At 33.6% G+C, this 25,972-nt stretch overlaps 3 protein-coding genes and 1 long non-coding RNA gene across 7 annotated transcripts; 1 reads left to right on the forward strand and 3 right to left on the reverse strand.

Moving 5' to 3' along the window:
• Positions 1 to 255: 255 nt before the first annotated feature.
• Positions 256 to 3,218, reverse strand: LOC18096376 (uncharacterized). Its single transcript, XR_002980554.2, has 3 exons — positions 1,377 to 3,218; positions 979 to 1,255; positions 256 to 875 (listed from the first exon to the last, which is right to left on the reverse strand). It is a non-coding gene; the product is annotated as an uncharacterized LOC18096376 (long non-coding RNA).
• A 500-nt stretch (positions 3,219 to 3,718) lies between these two features.
• LOC7497251 (phragmoplastin DRP1B) lies at positions 3,719 to 10,593 on the reverse strand. Of its 2 annotated transcripts, XM_002302595.3 has the most exons (16): positions 10,244 to 10,592; positions 9,620 to 9,683; positions 9,404 to 9,508; positions 9,093 to 9,194; positions 8,630 to 8,680; positions 8,467 to 8,528; positions 8,124 to 8,214; positions 7,480 to 7,544; positions 6,836 to 7,030; positions 6,405 to 6,524; positions 6,116 to 6,186; positions 5,793 to 6,018; positions 5,171 to 5,221; positions 4,616 to 4,844; positions 4,116 to 4,255; positions 3,719 to 4,017 (listed from the first exon to the last, which is right to left on the reverse strand). In XM_002302595.3, the coding sequence occupies exons 1-16, from the start codon at positions 10,370 to 10,372 to the stop codon at positions 3,889 to 3,891; spliced, it is 1,830 nt and encodes a 609-aa protein (XP_002302631.1). In that variant the 5' UTR covers positions 10,373 to 10,592; the 3' UTR covers positions 3,719 to 3,888. The 2 variants fall into 2 exon arrangements, with proteins under 2 accessions (XP_002302631.1, XP_052306196.1); XM_052450236.1 differs by lacking the exon at positions 6,405 to 6,524 and having other exon boundaries at positions 10,244 to 10,593.
• A 2,886-nt stretch (positions 10,594 to 13,479) lies between these two features.
• On the forward strand, positions 13,480 to 17,037 carry LOC7497252 (uncharacterized). Of its 3 annotated transcripts, XR_008058436.1 has the most exons (3): positions 13,480 to 14,326; positions 16,262 to 16,543; positions 16,645 to 16,782. XR_008058436.1 is itself a non-coding variant. In XM_002301374.4 (2 exons), the coding sequence occupies exons 1-2, from the start codon at positions 13,607 to 13,609 to the stop codon at positions 16,804 to 16,806; spliced, it is 882 nt and encodes a 293-aa protein (XP_002301410.3). In that variant the 5' UTR covers positions 13,480 to 13,606; the 3' UTR covers positions 16,807 to 17,037. The 3 variants fall into 3 exon arrangements, 2 of the variants coding, with proteins under 2 accessions (XP_002301410.3, XP_024450472.2); XM_002301374.4 differs by lacking the exon at positions 16,262 to 16,543 and having other exon boundaries at positions 16,645 to 17,037; XM_024594704.2 differs by lacking the exons at positions 16,262 to 16,543; positions 16,645 to 16,782 and adding an exon at positions 14,721 to 15,770.
• A 4,180-nt stretch (positions 17,038 to 21,217) lies between these two features.
• LOC7457400 (E3 ubiquitin-protein ligase SINAT3) lies at positions 21,218 to 24,633 on the reverse strand. The gene is made up of 3 exons (XM_002302596.4): positions 24,049 to 24,633; positions 22,710 to 23,096; positions 21,218 to 21,720 (listed from the first exon to the last, which is right to left on the reverse strand). The coding sequence occupies exons 1-3, from the start codon at positions 24,289 to 24,291 to the stop codon at positions 21,358 to 21,360; spliced, it is 993 nt and encodes a 330-aa protein (XP_002302632.1). The 5' UTR covers positions 24,292 to 24,633; the 3' UTR covers positions 21,218 to 21,357.
• Positions 24,634 to 25,972: the final 1,339 nt, after the last annotated feature.

A 25,972-nucleotide genomic window follows, 5' to 3' on the forward strand; every position in this document is an offset into this window, starting at 1 on the left:
CTTTTGGCAGATGAATTGTTTTTTTATGTTAATGGCGTGAAAGAAATTGTTGGTAAATGGTAATGGTAACACTACTGCATTTACTTTTACTCGATTTCTGAACACAAACAGCCGAAAAAGAAAGACGAGAGAAATTCAACTTTACTCTTGAAATAAAAATTAAAAAAAAAAAAAAACTTTGGTTCTTAAACTTTTCTTTTTGTTAATCCTTTTCATTTCCTTTTTTTTAAAAAGAAAGAGCGAAAAATCTTTACATTTTCTTTGCAAATTATAAATTGCCAAACACTATAGAAGACAGGGCAACCCGCAGATTCCAAATATCTAAAAAACATGCCAAACCTAGCATTTCCTCACAACAAGGAAATCCTTCAACATGGATGTCCCATCAACTCCTTCGATTTGTACAGTAACTGGGTTTTTGGCCCAGAAAACCTGCCGGTTGCTCCAACTTGACGAACAATCATCCAGCTGTTTAATCATCTTCTTAGCATCCAGCCAACACTACTGAAATTGCCAATAGTCAACAGCTTTGTAAGATAGTTTTAATAATCTGGTCCTGGCTAGGTCCAAGATTGAACCAGAACGTAGCTGGACATGGCTTTCTAGCCCTCTAAAAAGTAATTGAATTGGATTCATTTGGAAGGTCTCAGGTGGATTAGTGTTCTCTGATCTCCTCAACCAAGACAACGTTTCGTCGTAGTGATTAGAAAACGAAAGCCTATCTTCCATGACATCCCTGCAGCTCCTAAATGGATTCCCATCACAATATTGAAGGCTCCAAAGAAGAGGGCAATCCTTCCAAACCAATGGTGGTACCATTTCCAGCCCTTGCAGATCTTGGCATCTCTCTTTGGCCTTAGAAAGAAAGCCAATATCTAAATTCAAGTTTGGAACATTCATCAGAATGCATTTGATATGATGATTAACAGGTGATTATGAGAAGCTCCTATATATGCATAATATCGGATGATGGCGTACCTGAAGAACACTAAGAGTGAGAGCAAAAATCCCCATGCCTTTATGTGATGTACTTGGCATTAATCTTATTGCCGAGTTGTTGTCCAGGAATCACATTGGCAAGCCCCAAGAGAAACCCCAGAAATTGAATACCCGCATGTAGATAATACCAGAGTGGTTCTTTATGCTTCAATTATCTTGCAACAATTGCCCCACTAGGAAGCCCATGCCAGGGTACCTAATACCCCATGATTCTTCTTCATCTTCCCAGGATTTATACGTGCTTTAGACATAGAACCTGTGGAAGAGAAATTGAGGCCAGGTATGAATCAGAGCAATTCCTGTGAGCAACCTATATGTAAATCATCTACTAAAAAAAAAAACAAGCAGCAGCCTAGCTAGGTGGAGATGAACCAAACCTGCAGTGAAGTCGAAAAGAATGGTCGTCTTGTCATCATGTGATGATAGGCGGTAGTGATTGGGATAGCTGGCTCCAAAAGCCAATATAATTGGTTGGGAAGTGAGAGGGTTTTCAAACTTGGCTTGAAATACCTTGTAAATCATAGCCCCATGAATCACAACAGCAGGTGGAACTTTTGTGAGGTCCAATTCACCTGCTTCCTCTATGTCTTGTGATAGCCTAGTAACTTGCAAGCAAGACTCTTTGATTCTTGCTTGTCCTTTCCTATTAAACCAGCCATCCAACCATCCTTCCATCTTTTGAAAACCCCATTGCCACCCATCCGGTTGTGTATACAGCAGATAATATAGAATTCACTACATTATCTTCTTTCTCGTGATGCTGCATGCACAAGATGATGACACTAGGCCATACCCATGTATAGATACAAAGAGATAAAAGAAAAATAAACCATCAAAACTCACCCTCAACAGAAAAGTATTCCAAACTGGTCTGCAGATCATGTTTGATATGTTTTTGTATGGTGGAGGAAGAAAACTACTCATATCGCTATTGCAGAGCTCGGATATTTCCTGGTCCATTCTAACACCATTAGAGCTGGCAGCATAAGCACCACCATCAATAGTGCTATTATCATCAATCTGTTCTTCTTCTGTGACCCCAGAATCATAACCATCACCTTTGTTCGACTCATCAAACTCATCAACAGCAGCCACGAGAACCCCGAGTCTCAAGACAAAAACCAAGAAGCATTATACAACGAACACAAGCTTCAAATTTTGAAATCTTGGATTTTCCATGGAAATCTAAGGCTCATAACAGGAAGTAGCCAGGAATACGAAGAACAAGAAGATAGAATATCGTGAACGTGAAAGACACAGAACAGGTGGCGAGTAGTTCCTGAGAGGAACCAGTCTCTTGAAAATGAAGGAAAAATTTTGGTTGATCCGAAATTATTTTTTTTGGTTGTACCAGGATATCCTCCAGCATCCTCTGGCACCCTTCCAAGTCAGGAGACTAATCCTCTTCGTTGCATCGCCGGTACCTTAAAACAGGTTTCGCTACTGGCTGAGAATTCAAATTTAATTACTAGTGCCTTTGCACCACTTTTACACGTCCATGTTTTTTTTCTCGAAGTATTTAGAGGAACATCAGTGTTTTTTGTTTTTTTAATCTCTGCCATATATTTCAAATTTATTTCCTTTTTCTTGGAGACCAATCTGTACTTGCAATCTGAAAACAATATTGATGGTGTCCGTCCACAAGCTGTCATGAATCATACTTGCAAATAAGTTTCTTGGGCCATGACCTATATTTGGGCAAAGTTAGTTTGTTATATATCCAGAAAAAGAAATGTATGAATAAGAAAACTCTGATTCCATCTGGGAAATTTGTTTTTTCTTCTGGAATTTGGTTAGTCATCTGCTTACCTCATAAATGTTACCTAAAGTGTATTTTTAGACAACGTGAAATATGGACAGCAAATCTGCTGAAAAAAGTATCTGATTATATTCTGTTTATCTGTGTTACACGACCTTCAATTTTGCATTATAAGATAAAACGCAGGTTTAGTTTTAACAAACTAACTGAAACAAAAGGGATTATATAGTAATGAAAGAAGTGCCATTGTGGCTAGTGCAGGGACATTGAGCTGTCGTTGTCCTGCTCGGTGATGTATTTAGCAGATTTCCCAAGTTTATCATTGTCTAGTAGATACATAAAGCTGTTGCTCATTGTGATCTAACCGTTGATAATTGGATTTTTCTAAAATGTTCCCTTTGGCCACATGTTAAAATGGTGTTGAGGTTTTAAGATAAGAAGTTTTCTTTGTTCGAACACTTTTTAATTGTGTTTAAGAGGTTTTCGATTGGTATAGTTATTTTATATTAAAAATAAAAAATTATGTTGTTTTTTAAAGGTTTTTCTAATGAGTTTAGTTTTGGTTTTTTTTTTGTTTAGTTTATTTTTTCGATTTGATTCAGTTTTTTGATTTCAGCCTTACAAAACCAAACCGAATATTTTTTAAAATATTCTAATTGATTTAATCAATTTTTTTTATGATTTGATTTTCTCGGTTATTTTTTTTTTTGTTTTCTTGATTTAATTGGTTTTTTATCCCCTAACTTAGACAATGAAAGGTCCCCAAACCTTCCAGGACACTTGCTTTGCAAATATCCCAGTTACCCAACCTTGACCTTCATTTCCCAACCCGTAATTTCCTTGGAGAGACCATAATCTTTAAAAGTTTTTGTAACTCATCACCATTGAAAAAAAAAAAAAAAAACTATCATCTAAGAAGTAAAAAAAATGGCTATAATCTAAGAAGAAGAAAAATGGATATAGTAAAAGCTCAAATCGGTCATTAAAAAGTGTAACTGCTAAGAAAGCCGTGGCACGAAGCTATCTGCTCTTCCCAATCAACGTACTAGGAATTAGTATTCATGAATCAAAGAATCGGAAATCCAACTATTAAATCCCATGTTTTAAGAAAGTAAACAAGCTATTACCCTCTACTTGCCCCATGTAACTGCATCTATGTCTGCTTGGGCACTTCTGTACAACTCCAACCTCTTTCCAAGTAAGGTACGGCGCTGCATCACCGCTGGATCCTCATCCAACAAGGAAGACAACTGTCTTGTCTGAATGAATAAAAGAAGGGTAATTAGCACCGCTCAGCAATCTTCTATCTCTCTGACATTGATGAAATAGGAAAAGGAAAAGGGATTGGAATCCTTACCTCCTTCTTACCCAATTCCGCAAAGAAAAAATCAAGCAAACTGCGCTTGGCCTCACGTACTTGACAATAGACAACAGACTTCGGAATGGAGTTCCTCAAACTTGCACAAACCATATTGACATAGGCCAAGACATTGCTCCCTGAGTTTTGAAAAGAAAATAAATAGAGAACAAATTTTTAATTATAATCATTATGAAAAGAGGCATGTACTGTTTTTCAACCTAGAACTGTGAAGATATTTTGTTTTATTTCCAAGTAAAAAGATGAACCACTGTGTCATTTCTTTTCTTTTTCTTTCTTTAACAAACAGAGATGGCCCTGACAAAAAAAGATTCACACATGACGCCCTCAAGGCACTGAAATAGAAGAAGAAATCATTTAAAGTAATCTAGTGTGAGGTAATCTCTCGAGTGCAGGTCTTAACTACAAAACATGTCTTTCCAAAACTTTAAACAGGTCAAATGCTGCGAAAGACTGCATAGGTACCTCTAGCTACTTACCAATTCGCCTGAGATATGAATCATTATATCTGTCAAATATCGAATGTGTAGGATTTCCACCCTTCTCAGCATCTTGAGGAAGCTTCCGGAAAAATTCAACAGTCAAGTAACTGGACTCCATATCAACTAGCTGTAAAGTTGCTTTCTTGCTTTCTTCCCTCATTCTATCCAGTGAGTCAACAGCAGCAGCGCTAACTTCCACTCTCAAAGTGGGATATTGCTTGAGTTCCTACACGCAATAGAGAGAGCAAGCACTTAAAACTAAAAGGCAGGACAGAAGAAAAACAGACAATATTGGTTTTATAGGAACAGGGTGAAACTAATATTTGCAGCAAAGAAAGAGATATTTCTTCATTTCCAAAGCAAAGTTCAAGAAATCCGGCATAATTTTGAGCATATGGGACAAAATCTATCTGCTAATATCTTAAAAGCAAATGCATCATTTCATTGAAAAAACACATACTACTGCAATTAAGTAAATCAATGTGTGAGTGGCATGAAAATATATGAATGAACTTCAATGGATTCATTAAAGTAAGAGTCATAGAGACTTACCATTGTCTCACTGATAGACTTATGAACCAGATCCTTCAGTATAACATGAACCTGAAATCATGGAAAAAATAAGAAATCGGATTAATTGACCCACATTTTATGGAAACTGCAGTAACAAAACATGAAATCCAGAGGGTTTGTTTTTCCCTTTCCTTATTTTTCTTCTGGCATTGAAAACAGCAATCTTGAGATGAAAAAATCAATAACAATGCATGCCAGATACAAACCGAAATCCCATACCATTGCTTTAGAAAAATGTATGATTATTAACAGCATGTTTGACAGAATTTATATTCTAAAGATAGATAAACTTTAGCCTTCGGAAAAGATGGAGAAAAATAGAACTAGAAAGAAGTCTCCTAGATCAAAGCAATAAGAACATATAGTAATTTCAATCTAGAATCTAAAGGTGGAACCAAAAGGACTGAGGAAAGAAGTGGCAGTGCAAGCTCAAGTACACATGCCACTTGTGCATAATTCAGGTAGCCCAAAATAAGGATTGAAATTCTGACCAAATCACATAGCAGTATTAATAGCTACTCTCCCCTTAACCAAAACATTTTTTATGGTCACCAACAATTACGTTTCCTGACACACAATTACAATGAATACATGTGCATACCGCATCAACAGCTGCCTCTGCAGGACCTCTGATAGTCACCAAAGTAGATTCAATAAGACGGCGATAACCTTGTTCAGGAGCTATTAAATGTGGCTGATATCCATCAGCTTCAGTTATCAGCTTTCGTACATTGTCCATTGAAAGGTGTTTGTCAAATTGCAACCTTTTCAGAGCAGCAGGTAACTGGTTATCAAACACGTTGTAGATTTTATCACCACCAGAACGTCTGTAGAAAACAAGTCCCATCAATCCCATGGTTGAAATGCAAACCATCATGTGAACAAAATTGCATTCCAATTAATTCAAAAAATGCAAATACATACGTGCCATCAAGATGTTCTTTAAAAATTTGATCAAAAGAACGACATATTTCCATTATCATATACAACTTTCCCTGCATTGAAAATAAATAGTGGCAAATCAATGATATTTGACAAGGAAAGAATAATGCCTACTGTAATTGTAAATAAACTTCACAGAAAGCAAAAGAAGACCAAAAGTAACATTGCTAAATGATTGGGTCACCCTACTCCAGTCAGAAGGCTGTAATAAAAAGAGAATGAAAAAGGAACTGTAAGATTAATAGAACCAAAGATAAAATGGAATACTTACTCCAGCATCAGTAGCAACTGGCCTCCCAAGACGACTTAATTCTGTCTCTAGTTCATTTATGGTTTTGCTAATAAGAGACTGAAGGCCAGGGATTCGAGACTTGATGACTTGTTCCAAATGCTGAAATTTTTTACCACGGCCATTATCAGAACGAAATTAACAGAACAACATAAATGGTTTATAAATGGGCAACAGGGAAACAAGAAATCAAGTAAACGAAGAGACAGGTGATTTCATTTTTCCCAACAAAAGCTTGCTACCATGTGAAGGTTGTACAATATAGGACATTTCCATCTATACAAATTAACTGCTGCAAATGAGAATTTCTATACAAATCTTGGATGTGTGTCTGTGTGCGTGCACCAGAAGACATCTGTGAGCATCTGTGAATTTATGCACACATGTAAATTCCCACTAACATCTCAGCATACCTTAGAAAGCATCTTTCCTAAATGTTCAGAACCCATCCTGCTAGCAAGATGCCCGTATTCAGGGCTACTTTGAAAATACTCCCGCTCTCTGCGCCGAGCAGCAATCATGTCCACACTTTTGTTAATATCAGCTTGAGAGCGATTCACAACACCAATCCAAGGAAACTGTAGCTTGTATGATTTTCCTTCCAGGATCTGATAAGCCAAAAATATTAGTAGAAATTCATTGCAATGAAACTTCGACACTTCCATGTTAGTAATAACATTACAACAAAGGCAGGAAGAAGTAACATTAAGCTTTTAGAACATCTTTAACCACTCTTCCAAACAATACTCCATCTACTTAACTAAAATCAGCATTGCCACATCCAATAACAAACATTGCTTTAGCTTCACAATGACGAAAGACAAACGAGAATGTTTACTGATTTGATACCACATACAAATGATAAATGCCAAAGATGATTTAAATAATAAAACACCCCATGTATCACACAATTCCACTGTATCAAATGTTAATGCATTTTTTGTGAAGAAAAGGCCCATATGAAAGAGCAGGGCCACATGAATCCAACAGAAAACTGAAACTCTACTGTCTAATAAAAGTATGAGACTTGATTGCGAACTTAAAGTATGAAACTCACATCAACTGCATCAGTACCCTTGTCCATGAGATCAATCTTTGTTAAAACTCCAAATGTCCTCTCCCCTGAAATCCGATCATCAAATAAAAGGGTAAAATATCTTGTCTACAGTAATCATCATCATGTTAAATAAAAAAGAATGTGATAGAAAATTCTAAAATTTCAAAATTTAACATATGACAGATGAATACACTCAATTTTGTTCAGTGAACATGATGAACACACCGCTCTCCCAGATGAAGACAAATGAGTTTCAAATTGAAAGTTGGTCACATAAGATAAAAGGCAAAAAAGAAAAAAAAGAAAAAGGAACAGAGAGAGAGAGATGAAAATAGATTGTTAAACTCATTAATCTACCCTGGATCCACTGAATTACTATCTAAGTCATCTTTATAACTTGTCCCCTTGTACGTTTTGAGGTATACATGTTCCTCCACACTGCTGGAAAATGGAAATTTTCCTCTTTTACCTTTTTTCTACATATCAAGTTTTTGCACTAATTTTCAAATATTGGTCTGATTAATCTTTTGTATTGAGTAATGTTGTAGCAAAGCTGACTTGCTCTATCCAAACAATGAAGGCAAATGAATCCATTAAGTTCATTTTTGCACCAGGTGAATATGTACAGTTGTATGAAATCTTACCTCTAGGGTCAACTTCACGGGAGATCTTGATTGCATCGCTTGTCGCAAGATCTTGATTTGCAGGAGAAATTGCCAGAATAATACAGTTTGGCTGAAAGAACAGAGTTAATTTAATATTGCACCCCAAAAAATTCACAAAAATTGGACTAAAAGGGACAATTTATGCATGTGGTAGATCATGTTGAAAATGATTTATACCATTAAACATTATGAACATTCACAATGAACATATTTATGATATAATAAATACAATCAAAATGCTCTCAGAAGCTCTAATTGGAATCATTTTCCATTAAGTTTGACTCTTGGTACCATATAGTATGAAACATTTGAGGAAAATTACCTTCTCAATGTATGACCGGACCATGTTCTCGATGTCATGCACGATACTTTCAGGTTGACCATCTATGATGACCCAATTATCAGATTGGCCATTAGTCACTCTTGTGGAAAACAGGTAAAATATGTATGAACATTAACAGAAAAGACTTGTCACAATAACTCACCAATAGCTACTTTAGTAAGTCCAGGAAGATCAACCAATGTCAAATTCACAACTGGAAAGTACAAAAAATCACAAGAGACATTCAGAGTGTTTTGTATAAGATAGTGCCGAATAGAAGGCAATTCAAGAGAAATTCAGAGCGTTCAAAATAAAATTCAAGCCATACACCTGACAGAAAACTGGAGACAGATTATTTGAAAAGCATAAAGATGAAACGACATTTAGAAACTTAGTTGAATACAAGTCCATTCTCAAGCAAAGAATGATAGAATGATCAGCACACTGTAACACGCCAGATTAATACGACTGGCTGATTGTGGTCCCTCTGATTCTCTGCTCATCCAATCAAATAATAAAAATGACTGTCCATATAGTGTTGGTTTATAATCATTCACTCAGAATGAACTAAAGCTAAAACCACATGCATCTAAGTAAAAATAGTGTAATGAGCATCGCAGTCTCACCATTAGGAGAAAAAATGCTTAGATGGATTGGAACGCTAGAAATTTGTTTGCTGCGACCTGTCTCTCGATCAGTTTCATCAGCGATCTCTTTCCTCACGGCAGCTATTCATAATAGAAATATGATTAGCAACTGAGATAGAAATAAAACATATATGCTTACAAATAATTGCCAAAACTAAGTCAACCAAACGATGATAAAACAGAAACTAGTTATCATCAACATATGTATCACTTGGCATATATTGCAACTACTATCTAACAGTCATCAAAAAGTAGCAAAAAGAGGAAAAACATAAGGCCATAGATCATACCGAAATCAGTAAATTTCTTTCTCGGGAGGTGCATAAACTCTGCGTATTCTTTTCCTTCGTCAATCTTATGAAGCTGCAGGACAAGAGGACGCCGTGTAACAATCCCTGAAAAATACTCGCATCACTAAAGGCCATAGAAAAAAAAAATTCACCAACAAATACATAATCTCCGCGTGCAAATATTGCGAGCATGGAAGGTATCAACAGCTTAAATACCTGCCCCACGAGGTAAGAAGTCCTTTCCAACAATGCTCTCCAGCACGGACGATTTCCCGGAACTCTATGAACCATTAACACGTTTAGATGATTAAATAACAAATAGTTCAAAAGGGTAGAAATTCCAAATAAATAGTTGAAAAGATTTTGTGGAAGTAGTGCGCATTTAAGCTGATCAAATAAAAAAACATCACTTTATTAAAAAATGAACACTTAAAAAAATAAAAAACCCAAACATCTTAAAATTGATAGTAATTATAGGTTTCGTCTGATTTGCATTCAATTATGAAAAAAAAATCTATGTGTAAAGCTAATGTTTCAAAATAACCAAAAAGAAGAAAAATAAAGAAAATGATCACGGTAGAATTAAAAACAATTATTTTGATGGATATATTACTTGAATAGCAAACTAAAACGCAAAGCAATCAAACCAAATCAGAGAAATAAACAATAACGTGATTCAAGAAATAAAAATCAAACAACCGCCAATATGACCACATGAAAAAAAGAAGAAGATGAATGATCCAATTTAGAATATAAACAAGAAAGCGGTGGGTGGATTCATTGAAATGAAGAGCTGAAATTATTATTAGTAGTTAGAATAGATTGGATTAGAGATGGTACCTGGCCACCAACGACGGCAATGGAAGGCAAGGCTTCCCAGAGAGTAGGCAGGGCGTTGTCTTCACCATGATCACCGAGTGCCGTACACGCTCTCTGTATCTTGTTCACCAATGAAATCAAAGTCTCCATTGCGAGGCGAAATGCTGACTTGATGAGTCGGTTTTGATCGGCAGGCGAGGAAGTTCCGAGTCGGTGAGCTGATGAGTCGTTCGGTGCGCGAAAGAGATATTAGTTTCCGTGATCTATTTAATATATTATTTTTTCCTCTCTTTTTACTTTTCTTGTTGTTGAATAACGAGGAAGAAGAAGGAGGAGGTTGGCGAAGGAACCGGGAAAAGGGAATGTCCGAAGGAAGAGAGCGGGGAGACCGTTGAAACGTTCTTCTTGGCGTTCTTTTTTTCTAGTTTATATTACCATATTACCCCTGATTGTTTGAATGGGGAAATAATTACGTACGGCAATGCAATTTTGGGAAAGTAAACACAATTATTCCATTTCCTGCTCCAATAAAAGTTATTGCTTGCTTGTTTGCTAGAAAATGTTATTTTGAAAAATATTTTTTTAATTGTTTTATATTTGATTGCATTGTAAAAAATGTTAATGGAATTCAATTCTTAATCAAAGAGAAAAAGAGAAATATAAGTTTTAGATGGAGTAACATATTTTCTGGTTTAATAAAATTAGAAAACACTTTTTATGAAAACCATAAAACTAAAGTAGTATAATATTTTATAATTCTTATATATATATAAAAAAAAATTAATAAGATAATTTTAAATATAATATTATTAGAAAATAATATATTAGGATGTTAATATATAATATAAAAGTATATTAGTGCATATAATACTTTAATTTAGATAATATTTCTAGAAAATACATTTGAATACAACAACCTTACATTTTGAATCATATAAATTTTATTATAAAATTAAGATACCATAGAAAATAAATTTATTTTCAATGTTCTCTAAACACCAAAAAATGGTTAAATGTTTATAATGTTATATTTCAAATATTTATATTATATAATGTTTAGGGTTATCAATTCTAGATTTGATCTAAAAAAACCCTTGATAAAGATAAGAAGGTTTTAGGAATTATTGGGTGGTTGATTATAATTCTAGAAGTTTTCAAATAGTTGTTGGTGTTTTATAGAATTATTAGGCGATTGATTTATAATTATGCAAGTTTTTAGGCATGCCTTAAATAACAGTAACGTTGGCACGTGGAATACATACACTAATTATTATTTTTTAAATAATTGTATAATCACTATGGATATTTAGAAGAAAACAAAGTAATAAAGTGCGATGAAATATATTTACAATCAAGGAGTTTATTAGACTTTCATCCATCTATTTATATTGGTCTCACATCCTCACTGTGTTTATGCTAAAAACATGCATAATTATCAGACATACAAGAAAACAAAAATTACTAGCTTTTCTTTGACAAACATTGTGTTATTGTCAACCTTTTTTTTATATATATATAGAATAGGATTATATTTCACTTACATATTAATTTCTTCATGATCATAATAAATTTTTATTTCAAAAACAGTGCTTTTAATAAAAAAAATACATAAATAATAAAAAATAGTTTTAATTAAAAAATTATATTTTTATTTTAAATCATTAAAAATATTTGCAATTTAGAACTTGGATAACAATATACTGTAGGGATGTTCATGAATATAGTTGGGTTGGGTTTGAGTCTATAATTGTATTCGACTCAATTTCTAATATTTTATATATTATAAACTCGACGTCTTTAAGTTTTTTAGATCCAAGTGGGTTGAATATATTAGGTTGGACTAATTTTTGTGTGGATATTATAGATATTCACGGGTTGAGCTTATATTGCTAATTTTTAATAATCAGTATTTATAGATAGGCCTATAATATAGACTATAGGTGCCATGACATCTTCAATGTTAAGTGTAATTTCTATGCATTGCATTATTATTAAATTATAGTTACCCCGCCTTTTTCCTCCATCAAAGATACAAGTTTTTTTTTTGTTATGTTAAAGAGATATAATAGAAAGTTGATTAACAAGAATTTTAGATCCGAAACATTTCTATATAAAATAACAATTCACAAATTATTAAATGTAAATATAAAAAGAGTGTATAATTTACAAGAGAAATCATGTTGAGCGAGTTTTAAAAATTTTGACCCGTAATTCGATTCATGATATTTTTTTATATTTTTTAAATCCACTATCATTTATAATATTTATATTATGTAATTTTATTCATATTATTTAATTTTAATAGGTTAGATCATGTTAAATAATATAAATATTACATATGAGCCGGTTATTTTGAACACCCGTAATGCTTATTGTTTCACCTTGTCTCTTCTCTCGGTTTGATTAGCAGTGGACATTCCAGTCCTGGAGCTTCCTGCCTTGAAATTTGTTCCCCTCCACTGACGACTGGAGTGGTCCAATTGTCAAGCGTCCGCATTTCTTTACGCACAAAGCAATGAAGCCACAGCATATTCGATGTCAGTCAAGCGACGCAATGGCATCTTTGTTATAACAAGATAAACCAAGGGCTCTTTCTCCACCATCTGTATAAATTAGAGGAATACCTTCAAATAGGTCATCCAACTATTATGTAAATTCCAGTTGCATCCCCCGATTAGAGATTCAAGCAATATTATCCTAAAAAGGATCTCAAATTTATCAATATTGCCTCCAAAACAAGTTTTAGTTTGACCAAAACCCTAGAAAGTCTGTATTTATCAAGTTTCATGTTAACAGCGGATCAAGATATTAAGAAAAACATGATGTAATTATAATTTTAAAATGTAATTTTAACTTTATTTTACGTTATAGCATAATCTGCAAGCACTGTAACTATAATGATCTTTAAATAACATTAATGAATATGTAATTATTATTACACTTTAAAAAAATATATATTTTTAATCTTTTTAATAAAAAAAATTATTATTTTTTCACCATCAATGGTTTTATATTACTTTATTTATATAACAATTATTCTTTTTGTTTAGATTAAATTTTGTTATTAATATATTAGATATGTTGTTTTATTAATAAACATTTGTGGGTGTTAAGTTTTAATGTATTTTGCATGTGATATAATCATATTGTTTAAATTGAAAGTAGAGGATGCAATTGAAGGGTTTAATTAGTTAGGGACTATTTAGAGGTTACCCGAAACTAGATGACCTTTTGTCACTATCCAATCACACAGCCGTACTATTTGCGAGAAAACTCTCGAGTCTCAACTCGGCCTCACATTCCCTCTCTAGACCCTTCTCTCCTAAAATGCAGACTGAACTCAACAACTCAGTCATAGAATAGAATGATAGAAGACTTCCTCTCATGGATTCTCTAACACTCACCAAACCCATCTTTAACTCTTTCTACTTCACTCCCACAAATCCAAGAACCAAACTTTGGTGTTCTGGCCACTTTTCATTTTTCAAGTCCACTCACCTTACCAAATTCAAAAACTATCCAATTTGTTTTTCGTATAAAAACCCTTCAAATCATCAAAACCCAAAACCAAGAAACAAAAATAACAGAACTTTCTTATCAAACCCTTTGCGGGCTTTGGTCCCGATAATGGAACACATCAAAGCCTTAGCTTCTTCACAAACAAAAAAATGGGCTTCACAGCTACAAGCATACAGTGATGACTCGGAGAAGGTGATGGGTGAACACAACGGGGATTTTACGCTAAATGGAGCGTTTGGATTGGCTTTATTGAGTATAACATCGCATGCGAAAGTAAAGATCAGTCCTTTTGTGGCAACATTAGCTGCAAACCCAACTTTTATATCGGGTTTGTTTGCTTGGTTTATTGCACAGTCAATGAAAGTGTTTTTGAATTTTTTTGTGGAGAGGAAATGGGATTTGAGATTATTGTTTGCCTCTGGAGGGATGCCGTCTTCCCACTCTGCTTTGTGTACTGCTTTGACAACATCAGTTGCGTTTTGTCATGGAGTGGCTGATTCGTTATTTCCTGTTTGTTTGGGGTTTAGTCTTATAGTTATGTATGATGCAATTGGTGTCAGGCGTCATGCTGGGATGCAAGCTGAGGTAAGGAGTGAATTAGTTTGGTTTATTCATTATGTTTGCTTTGTTGAACACAGAGTATTTGTTTTGTTGGTGAAATTTAGTATTTTTATGCATAATATTCTACTGCTGCGTTGCTTTTGTTGCTGCTGCTTTGTTGACAAAGTAATTGTTTTTGTTGGTGAAATTTCGCATTTCTATGCGTAGTCTTCTTATGTTGCATTGCTTTGGTTGTCATAATTGTGGTGGTTGTTCCCCAAACGTTGTCCTGGTAACTCTGTTGTGCTTCTTGACAGAACAGTCAATGTTTTTTTTTGGAGGTGTTCCTAAATTGGATCGTTGATTTGACCTAAAGCTTTTACAAGCTTAATGAGATTGATTTTCTGTGTTGCTTCCCCTCATGGTCAATTTGTATCAGGAATGGCGTGATTCGCTTGGGAAAAATGAGTAAATTTCAGAATCCAATAAGACTAGCGGGTCCCCTGCCAGTGGAGCTTCTTGATATGGCTAGGATTGGAAATAGGATGAGTGGGTAGGTTATGGGATTTAAAGGAAAAAAGATTGATGATCATCTGTGTTCAAAGGCCTGAATGCACTATACTGTGCAATCCATTGCCTAATCATCGCCATTATTTTTTTTGGAGATGGTATTAAGTATTTTGGGAATCCAATTCTGGCTCATACTCAAACTTCGTTGTCAAAGGTGGGATTGAATTTGGAGGGAGGTCTTCCTCTTCTTCCAGACTTCATGATGCAGTGGGGCAATTTGCTTTGGATGTGTACTATTAATTAGGCATAAGCCATGACAAGCAGATGCCATGCCAAATGCTTTTCCTGAGAGTGTTTCACTTGAACTGAGTACAGCACAAATGTCAGGAAGGATTGTAGTATAATATGAGGTTGGGTAGAATGATCAGTCTTATGTTTCTTAATTGGATGCTTGATCAGACTTGTAATGCTGGTAAATTAACGTTCTCTGTGTTTGAGAAGGATTTTCAACAGATGGTCTGAAGCTCTTAAAAACTGAACTAATCTAAGTTAGAGACTAGTATTAATTTATTTAAAGCTTGTCTGAGATAAGTTTTGAAAGGTAAAGTTCACAGACTTAATTTTTGTCTCCACTAGCTGGAGAATTTCCTGAGTTTGTATGTGCCTGTTGCTAGATCAAAAGCTACTCTGTTGTTGGATTGAAAGTCGTTTGTGCTAAAGCAGAAGAGATACTACAATAAATGTCACATCAGCTGTGTTGATCTGAGTTCTATGCATTATGTTTGTAATTCTGCTATTTATGCTCACTGGCTCGGCTTATGTCATGATTATAGGTATTAATTTTGTGTCTGTCAATTTGGTAGCTTTTGCGGTTGGGATTAAGAAAAATACTTTTGGTTGCAGTTTTTAAAAAATAAATTTTAAAAAGTATTTGTTTAGCTAAAACTGGATTTTTATATGCAAAATAAAAGAAAAACAAGTCTCTATAAATGAAAAACAAGATTTGAAGTGGTTTTGAAGTGGTGAAAAAACAAAAGCTATCATAATACAACAGTCTTGTGAGGACCTGTTTGTTATTGCGGCCATGCCATGCTTTTCAAAAGTTGAATTTTTTTTTTTTTGTGTTTTTGAATTGTTTTGATATGCTGATATTAAAAATAAAATTTAAAAAATAAAAAAATATTATTTTGATGTATTTCCAAGTAAAAAACACTTTGAAAAACAACAGCTGCTCAGCATAAACACTACCTTATAAATGAGCACAGTTGAGTTGACTTTGAGAGAAATTTTATTAAAGTGATGGTTAGTTTTCGTAGTAATTAATGCGAAGCCAAACTATCAGTGTTATATGCCTGGCACTCGGATGACTCATTAATGAAAAATTGGAAGAATGCATGGTTGCATGCTTTACGTTGAGTAGTATCTATCTCTGTACTAGATCTTACAATTTTTTGGTATCATACTGAACAGCATTTCTGGTGGATAATTAATTCAGCACTTGAAGCTTGTGACTTTTGTGGGGTAAGGAAGCTTTGTATCCATTCTTGAGGCTAATGGATGCGCATTTTGAAGTTCCAAGCACAATGTGCTATAACTCTCTGCCTTTTAAACCCTTCTTTTCTTCCTCATTCATTGCATAGGGCGTCATATATGTGGATTAGCATGACAGTTTGTACTTCAGTCCTTCTGTTAGAGATACAGAATCAACCATTTTCTTTTCTCGAGCTTGTTATAGCTTGTCTACATTTGATAGTCAGTCTCTCTCCCTTTTCCTCTCTCTCTCGCTTTTTGTGAAGAATGATTCAGTCTTTCATCGTTATGGAACTAACACGTACATTTCCTGCCTAACATAGGTTCTTAATATGATCGTTGAGGACCTGTTTCAAGGGCATCCTATCAGTCAAAGAAAGCTCAAGGAACTTCTTGGACATAACCCATCACAAGTTCTTGCTGGAGCTTTGCTTGGCATCTTGGTAGCCTGTGTATGTTGCCAAGGTTGCTTAGTGGTAACCTAGAATCCGTTTCTGCAGGCAATTTTGATTAGCTCAGTGTCAATGACACGGCAACTCCCATGTTTAACTTCCTTGATTCATTCGTAGATGGCCTGCTGAATTCAATGAATCTTTACTTCTTTTTCCAGGAACTGAAGGACACTAGGACTTTGAGAACTGGATGGGTTGTTTGAGATGCTTTTATTCTTTAATCACAAAATTAATTATCAATTAAAATCATCATTTTGATTATAATTCTTCTCTCAATGTCCATTTATTTGTTGAAGAAACTCTTTATAAATGAAAACAAATAAATAGTTAGGTTGGAGGCGTGAAAATATTGTTTTTAAAGTATTTATTTGTTTTATATAAAAACAATATTTTTATGATATAATTAAGTTCTTTAAACCTCTGAAAAAAAAATAAAAAAAAAAGAAAAAGCATTTGTTTTTTATTTTGTGTGTATTTTTGTGTAATAACATGTTTATTAGACTTGAAACATTATAAAGAAAACATTATGTCTGTTAATGAAACTATATAACTATTAATAAAACAATTATATTCTAAATTAAACTGAATAATTATTCGGTTTTATCTCAATAATTATAAATGTTAAAATTAATTATGAAAATTAAATAAATAAATTCAAAAAACAAATTAATCTCCATGACATATTAAATTTCAAGTGCTCAATTAATAAGTATTATCTTTTGATATTATAAATATTCATATAATAGTATTAGGAAGCTTACTAGAAGAATTCATCCAGCATGACTTTTACTTAATTTACTTTACAATAAAAACTCACACTTATAAACACTCTAAGAGGGAGTTTTTTTTTTTTTTTTTCAATATGAGATAGACATCCTTTTCTTCTTTATTTATTTACAACTACACTAATAATCTTTCACTAGTTTGTAATGAATATCTTTTCACTTGATAGAATTATACTTCTAAGAAGGTATTTTGCAATTTAAACCTTCAATTAGTGTTAGAACTTAAATCCTACTAAAATTATTGGTGTTCACAGATTAAATCAAAACTTTTGTTGTAAAATCAAAGATATTACATACACAATACTATCCAAACTCTTAAAGATGTTTACAATTGTTTAGCACTGTTATAGCCATGTGCTAAAATCTTATTTTTATGAATATTTGCAAGAGAAAACTCTAACTCTTATCAAAAGCGACACTACTTCTATAATCATATATATGGAATTACATGTCTCTATTACATCAAACACAAACTTTAAATTCCATTAAGAGTCTACGTTTATCTTTCTTTACGTAATAAAACACACTGAATACTATCATAATAGAGTCTAAAATTAATTATCAGTGTCTAACATATACTAAACATTAACTTATTATTATCCATTAAACTTTGAGATAAACTTCTTGCTAATTCGAAGTTGGGTTTTTGTTACCAATATCTTTAATAACGGGTTTCAATCTCATTCCACTAGTTGTTTTCTTTACCACGTCTCTAGATAGTTCTTTTGTGAGCGGATCCGCTAAATTATTCAGACTTCACATTAACATTTGTGATTACTCCATTTGTAATTAACTCTCGAACATATCCATGTTGAATGCTTATATGTCTTGACTTATCATTGTAAATATTACTATAAGCTCGAGACATTGTTGCTTCACTATTTTAGTATAAAAAATAACTGACATAGGTTGCGGCCACAACTTAATATCTAGCATCATATTTCTTAGCCATTTTACTTCTTTATCTACAGTAGCCATAATAGTAAGTTTCGATTTCATAGTAGAATGAGAGATGTATATTTATTTATTAGATGCCTAGGATATTGCACTTCCTCTAAGGGAGAGTATCCATCTTGATATGGACTTATTATTATCACTCGAGTTAGTTATCCATAATAGTAAATTTTGACATCTTCAGCAACCCTAATGCTTGAATTCAGATTTCTCTCCATCAAATAAATTCCTTAAAATTGTTGAATAAATTGTTTATAAACGGAAACAAATAAAAAGTTAGTTTAGAGGCGTGAAAGCACTGTCTTTAAGGTGTTTATTTGTCTCACACATAGACAACACCTTCATGATACAATCAAGTCATCTAAACCTCTAAAAAAATATAAATAGAAGAGAAAAGAAGGAAAAAACATTTGTTTTTTTATATATGTTTTCTCAATGCAGTTACATGTTTGTTAGACTTGGAATATTATAATGAAATATTATATTTTTTTAATATTATAACTATTAATAAAACTATATAATTGTTAATGAAACAATTATATTTTTAAATTAAACTGAATAATTACTATTTAATTTTATTCTAACAATTACAAATATTAAAATTAATTATAAAAATTAAAAAATAAATAAATTCAAAAAACAAATTAATTTAATTAATATATTAAATTTTAAGTGATCAAGTATCAATTGTAATATTTTAATATTATAAATATTCTTATAATAGCATTAAGAAGCGCATTAGAAAAGAACTTATTCACCAGATTTTTACTTAATTTACTGCACTTATAAATGCCTAGGAGACAGCTTCTTTTTTTTTTTTTTTTCCAAGATAGATATCTTTTCCTTTTTTATATTGCCTTTCTGAAGTTTCATGGATGGGACCTGCCAGAAGAATATGCGCGCACTCTCCGCTCCTGAAGAAGGGAGTGGAGAGGGGTCTGATCACCCCTTTCACCATTGGTAGTATGATGTGTAGGGAGACCTTGAAGAAGGGATCAGTTATTAAAGAGATTGTCGAAGAAGCAGAGGATTCCGTACTTCCTGTATCAAGTGAAGCTGCTTTCCTTGAAAGAGCATCACAAATCATGGATCACCGCCTTGATGAGACTGCTGGATCCGCCTAGTTAAATTGCTGAATTATGTGGATATAATGGGTATATATTCGTGAATTTGTACATGCAATATCGTACATATGCATGGCACATGACACATTTCAAAGTGCTTTTCCTTTTCAACTGGTATTGCGGATGCAACATCTCTCTCAGTTCTAGCTCTTCTCTTTTCACAGTTGTTTCAGTTTTTTTATTTTTATTTGGATTGATGATTTTCGTCAACTTGTAAATGTTGTTTTTGTACTTAGAATTGGGAGTTCCGAGCAGCATCGTTTTTGTATTATGCTTCTGCGAATCTGCTGGTTTTTCTTAAATAAGCATGTTCAGAAGATGAAATCCTTTTTTCCTGGAAAATTGTATTCCTCGGAATCATCACATAGAGGGCACCACTAGTGCTGTTAGCCGTTAGGAAGTGGAGGATCTCGAAGCTCCATTAGTGAAGAAAAATATTAAAGAGGGTGAAAGATCGATAGATTTCAAATGGACGAGAGATAGAGACGTTTCCTGGGTTTTAGAGTTCAAATTCTATCTGGTTTGGTTTTGAAAATTTTTGAATTTTTATTTTTATTTTAAATTAATATTTTATTTTATAGTTTTAGATCATTTTAATATATTAATATTATTAATATTAAAAAATAAACTTTTAAAAAATAATAAAAATATTATTTTAATATATTTTTAATATAAAATAACTTTTATCGCCCTTCCAATTATACCCAAAACTTGCCGTTTCCGTTTGCTTAGTTTAGATATTTTTAGCTTTTAGCCAAAATTCTATTGTCCATTTTTTAAATTTTTTTTACAAGAAGATTGGTCGCTTGTACTTGTATATATATAATTCTTTTTAACCAAAATTTCAATTATTGTAATTGTAACATCTGTTAAATTTACTCGGTATAATAATATAAGAAAATTTATTACAATTATGAACTATTCTTATAAACGAAAGAAATTCAAAATTATTATGGAATGTCTCTCAAGAAAACAAATAAAAGAAAATCAAAAGGATTTCTGGTATTTTATTTTGTTTAATGAACTTAATTATGATTATTTTTTTAAAAAGAAAAACTTTTGGCTGGTCAGCTGATCTGGTCATTTAGTACATCAATTTATTTTTTAATGTGTTTTTTATTAAAATAATATATTTATTATTTTTTAAAAATAATTTTTAATATTAATATATTAAAAAATATTAAAAACTTAAAAAAATATTATTTTTTTTCAAAAATAATTTTAAAATACAAAAACAAGTAATTAAAATTACCTATGATGGAAACTGGCGCAGCTGGTAAAACCATTTTTAAACCTGCCCGGACACAGCTCAAGACCCATGTTACAAGTTTTGACCGGATCAGTAGAAAGGGTCAACCACCAATTTTTTATTTATAAAACAAAACATCATTTTTGTTAAAAAAATAATAATCAATGTGCTACATCCAAGTTTTTGACCAATTTTTACAGGTTAATCATGATATCAAGTAAATATAAGTTTTTTTTTATAAGATCACTCGGATTTTTACAACTCGTTCCAACTTCAAATCAACCTCTCAAGCCAGATTTTAAAACTATGAATTGGCGACATTGCCAGGACAATTTCTTCAGGAAGTTTATTAACAATTTATAAAGCTAAGGCCCCAGTTTTATACATAAGGATTCTTAAAATGATCCACGTTTTAGTAACAGTATTACAGGAAACAGAGCACGCAGTAGAAAGCAAGAAAGTGAAAATCAGCCTAACTACAAAGGTTGGGAATGCATGCCCCACCTTCCGGGTTCTGCTGTTCTTTCCATATCCGTCCTGTAACTCGCAGCTTTAACTCCTTCCTGTCTCCTCCAGAGAAGAAAAGTGCCATGTTACGTTGTATGATAAGTCCATCATGGCTGTCCCTAACCTTCCTGTGACTATCTCTTATACTCCGTGGTGTGCCTTCCCAAATTAGTTTCCGACCATTTCCCCCAACCTCCAGGCTGTAGCTGTAATTCCTGGCCTCTGCCTCATCACCCATGAATCTGAGGAATGCCATATAAACAGGAGCCATCCCGAGTTGGAAAGCTTCAAAATGGAGGCAGAAATACTGGCCAAAACAGTGGAAAACCTAAAGCAAAGTTATTGAAAAGCGAGTTCAGTGGTTGCCAAAGTAAGAAAATGCATTGTGCATACAAGGAATGCTATGTCATGCCACTCTGTGAAGCATGATTAAAACATATTGATGGTTCCTGAACTCAATTTATCTCTCATCCTTCTTGTCTGCATTGGGACTACTGAAGGCATCAACCAATAGAATGCAGGCAAAACACAAGCTCGAGATGAAACAGCTGGATTCATATATCATCCACATTTCAATTCAGTCTGTACTGACATTTGTAATCTTTCATCTACGTCATGGAATTCATATTTACTTGGAAGGATGGGAGTTAATATTTTCAAAACAGTCAAAAAAACATTGCTCAGAACACACATAATAAAGGGAAACTGCCTGATATAATAATTGGATAACAAAGTAGCTTGAAATCTTTGACCACCAGACTAGTTTCTCACTATGGACAATCTCTTACCCTGAAACAAACCAGAGAATTACCAGACAAATACTAGGAATGGCTGAGAAAAGTTTGTGGTTGAGATCGAACTCAGGTAAAGACTTCATGAGGCCAGAATCCATGATGTCTTACCACTCAACTAATCCCTTGGGCTTAAAGTATTTATTTTACTGCAAGGTTATCACAGCTATTACAATCTGTTGCACATATACAAAGCAGGATAGACATAATTTGTGATCTCTTTAATGAGAAGATCATGGAGTGAAGAAGTTCCTTGTATAAATAGCACAAGTGCTTCACTGTTGGCAAGAAATGACCATATCACTTTCCACACTTCGCCATAATCCAAGTTTGGTTACCATGCCTTAACATGATCAAAGAACAAAAAGAAGCATGTCATGTTCCAGTGCTGTATTGGAATTCCTATTCCACCCATCCACCCCCCAACCCAACAAAAAAAAAAAAGTGAGAGGGAAGCATGTAATGTGCTTCCAGGAATATCTGCAAGTGATTACGGATCAATTAAATAAGATAGAAACATTCTTACAGTTAACATCCATGTTGCATTTTCTACTTCACGAGGATTGGACTTGACATAGCGATGGTTGAAAGTACACCCGGAATGCATGTCCACCTTGTGATCATCTCTTAGATGAGCGACAAGGAATGGGATATCCCCGACAATAGCACACTCTGATCCAGCATATGGACAGCTGTATGGCCTAAAATTGCACAGGGTCTCATGTTTCAGTTTACTGTAGTATGGAAAAATCTCTGGGCATCCAAGCGACATGTATTTGCAAGGCAGCTCAAGTGATTCAGCTACTTTTTCCAATGCTAGACATCTAATGTCACCAAGCTCCTGTCTACAAGTGGGGCACCGATTTTGTACTCGTGTTTTACAGGTTGAACAGAGTGTGTGGCCATTGTGGCACTGCAGAAACAACAATTTGTTAACATCAGCCTACATCATCTAGGAAGCATAAGAAATCAGGAGCTGTAGCACAAAGCAACAGCATTTATAAGCACAATTTTCCCTCCATTGCATGGAAACAGTGAGATATGTCTACTGTCTACAGGTAACCCCCCACATCCAACTATAAAGAAGTCACTGGACAGTTATCAATGGCCCAATATCTAACTAAAATCCACACAACCCTTTAGATTTCAAAATTTAATGTTTTTAAACAAAGAGTTCGCTCCATATTTCTAGCAACTGCTGCAACATACAAATAAAATCGAGGACACCACACATATGAATGGTCATAGTTTCTTAGAATCATGTGATGTAGCCATCTTTATTTAGTTGTTCAGGTTTTGCAAAGTGAAATTGCAATTACATTTCAAAATCTCCCACTACTAGCACCCAAATATCAACATAATGCCCCAGCAAATGCTCTAGCACTCTATCTAATTCTCACCACAGCAAGCCCTTGCATTTGTATGGACAGTGCCGAACACAGGACCCAAACGATTGGACCCCAATGACTCTCCGCAGTCACTGCAGAGGGTACATGTATTTGTGAAGTCCTACGGACTATGTTCACATACCAAAACCAGCAAAACACCTAAATTCTACCAAAGTCGAAAAACCAAAAATCTTCCAAGCCCATAAATTCCTAAATTCACCTAGCTGTGACAGATGGCAGCTACCTGAATCTCCACAATCCAACCAATTAAACCAACAGACACAAATCCTAACAAAATCAAGCCTGCAATTTCCGCAGTTCAACGGCCCTAGCTATATTTTTACCAGCAACAACATACCAAAAAGCACACCAAACCCGCATCAATAATTCAACAATTAAAAACCCGAAAAAGAAAGGCAAAACCATATGCATAATCATGTTAAACAAGAAAAAGGAAAGAAGAAAAGGGGGCCAGACCTGATGAATAGGAGGGTACATAGAATTGGTACAAACAGGGCATTCAAGGAGCTCATGAACACTGGTAGTGTGTATAGCTGAAGCCACGGTATTACTATTGCTGTTGCTGTTGTTGTTGTTGGTGGTGGTGGTGGTGTGTGGCTTTGAAACAGAAGGAAAATGATGAAGATGGTGGTGATGGTGGATCTCATCCTCATCTGTTAAATCTAAGGATGGCACACATTCAATGCTATCCAATTCCATTCCTACACCACAAAAACAACAGCCTTCCAATCAAATATAATTATATATAGCAGCTGCTTCAACTCTCTTCTGGGTATTTCTATGCCGTCTCTCCTTATTTCCTACGAAGCTGATTTATCAGATTAGAAAAGGGGGGACAGATTGAATCGAAGCGGAAGCAAGATCTGTTCGTGTTATGTAAAAAAGGGGCACTCTTCTTTATCGGTGAAAGTCACCGTCGAAATTGTGAGAGGCATTGGATCAACATCGAAGGGTTTCTTTCAGGCAAGAGAGAGAGCGAGAGGAAATGTAAAAAAAGGTTTTTCATAGGAGGAGATTAGATTAGGTGGAATAATGAAAAGGGGTTAAACTAAACTGTGATTATAAGATTAGATTAGATTCATTCGGTTTAACGGCAAGATGGTAGCGTTGTAAAGGTTATATTTTAAATTATTTTTTATTTTAAAATATATTAAAATAATATTTTTTTTAATTTTAAAATTTAATTTTTATATAATATGTTAGGGCACAATGGCATTGGGATGGTTTTGAAGGACTGTAGTAATTATTTTTTAAATTACTTAAAAATACATGAAAATAATACTTTTTATTTTAAAAAGTTTATTTTTAATATCAATAAAATAAACAGATTTCTCCTATCGAAACATCCCTCCATCGTCACTAGCTGTCTCAAGCTGGCTTGTATTTGTGTAAAGAACTTGCTCATGAGCAGCACACATGTTTGCTTATATTTATGGGATATTGATTTCCACCATTCTCAACGCTCTCTTATGATGTCTTCAAGTCGAAACTTTTCATCCCAGTAGTATATGATAGGGGTGAGAAAAAAATCAAAAAATCAATTAAACCGAGAAAACTGGAAAAAAAATAATTGGAAAAACCGAATCGTGAAAAAAAACCGATTAAACCGATTAAAATTTTGAAAAAACCGACCAGTTCGGTTCGGTTCGGTTTCGGTTTTATAAGCATGAAACCAAAAAAAACGAACCGAACCCAAACCAAAAAAAAACAGAAAAAACCGAGTCAAACCGGTTTTTGTCCTAAAAAACTGAACCGAAACCGGTCGGTTTGAACCGGTTTCGGTTTTAAAAAAAATCAGTTTGGTTACTTTTTTTTTTATAAAAACCAAACCAAACCGAAAATTATCACCTCTAGTATATGGTGCAAAAAACTATATACTATCAAGTTTATAATCTCAAAATATGATATGATCATTAAAAATGATTAGTATTATGTTTAACACTATTTATAAAAATAAATATTTATTTTTCTAAACTAAATGGAAAAAAATTCACACCCAAAAACATGTTTTTTTAAATTAAATAAAAAAATATCACTAACTAAAAAAATAACTTATCTTAAAAATCATCCACTTTCCATTCAATTCAACTTATAGTTTCAACCCCAGGAGCTTGCACACTTGCATTGACCAGGACCAATTCAAATTATTAAGACTAATTGTCAATAGCATTTGACCGCTTGTATCGTGGGTATTATATAACAGAACCTAGTCACCTTTGAAAAAACATTTTAGACACACATTTATTTATATTATTTGTTGGAACAATATAATGGTGTTTTGTTATTCAAACCAAAAAAATTCAACTAATTATTTGAGGAATTAAAACTTTTCGCACATTAGTTATTATCAAATTAAATAAAAATAAATAAATATTTTTTT

The sequence above is a fragment of the Populus trichocarpa genome, chromosome 2, assembly GCF_000002775.5.
Source record: "Populus trichocarpa isolate Nisqually-1 chromosome 2, P.trichocarpa_v4.1, whole genome shotgun sequence".
NCBI classification, from domain to species: domain Eukaryota; kingdom Viridiplantae; phylum Streptophyta; class Magnoliopsida; order Malpighiales; family Salicaceae; genus Populus; species Populus trichocarpa.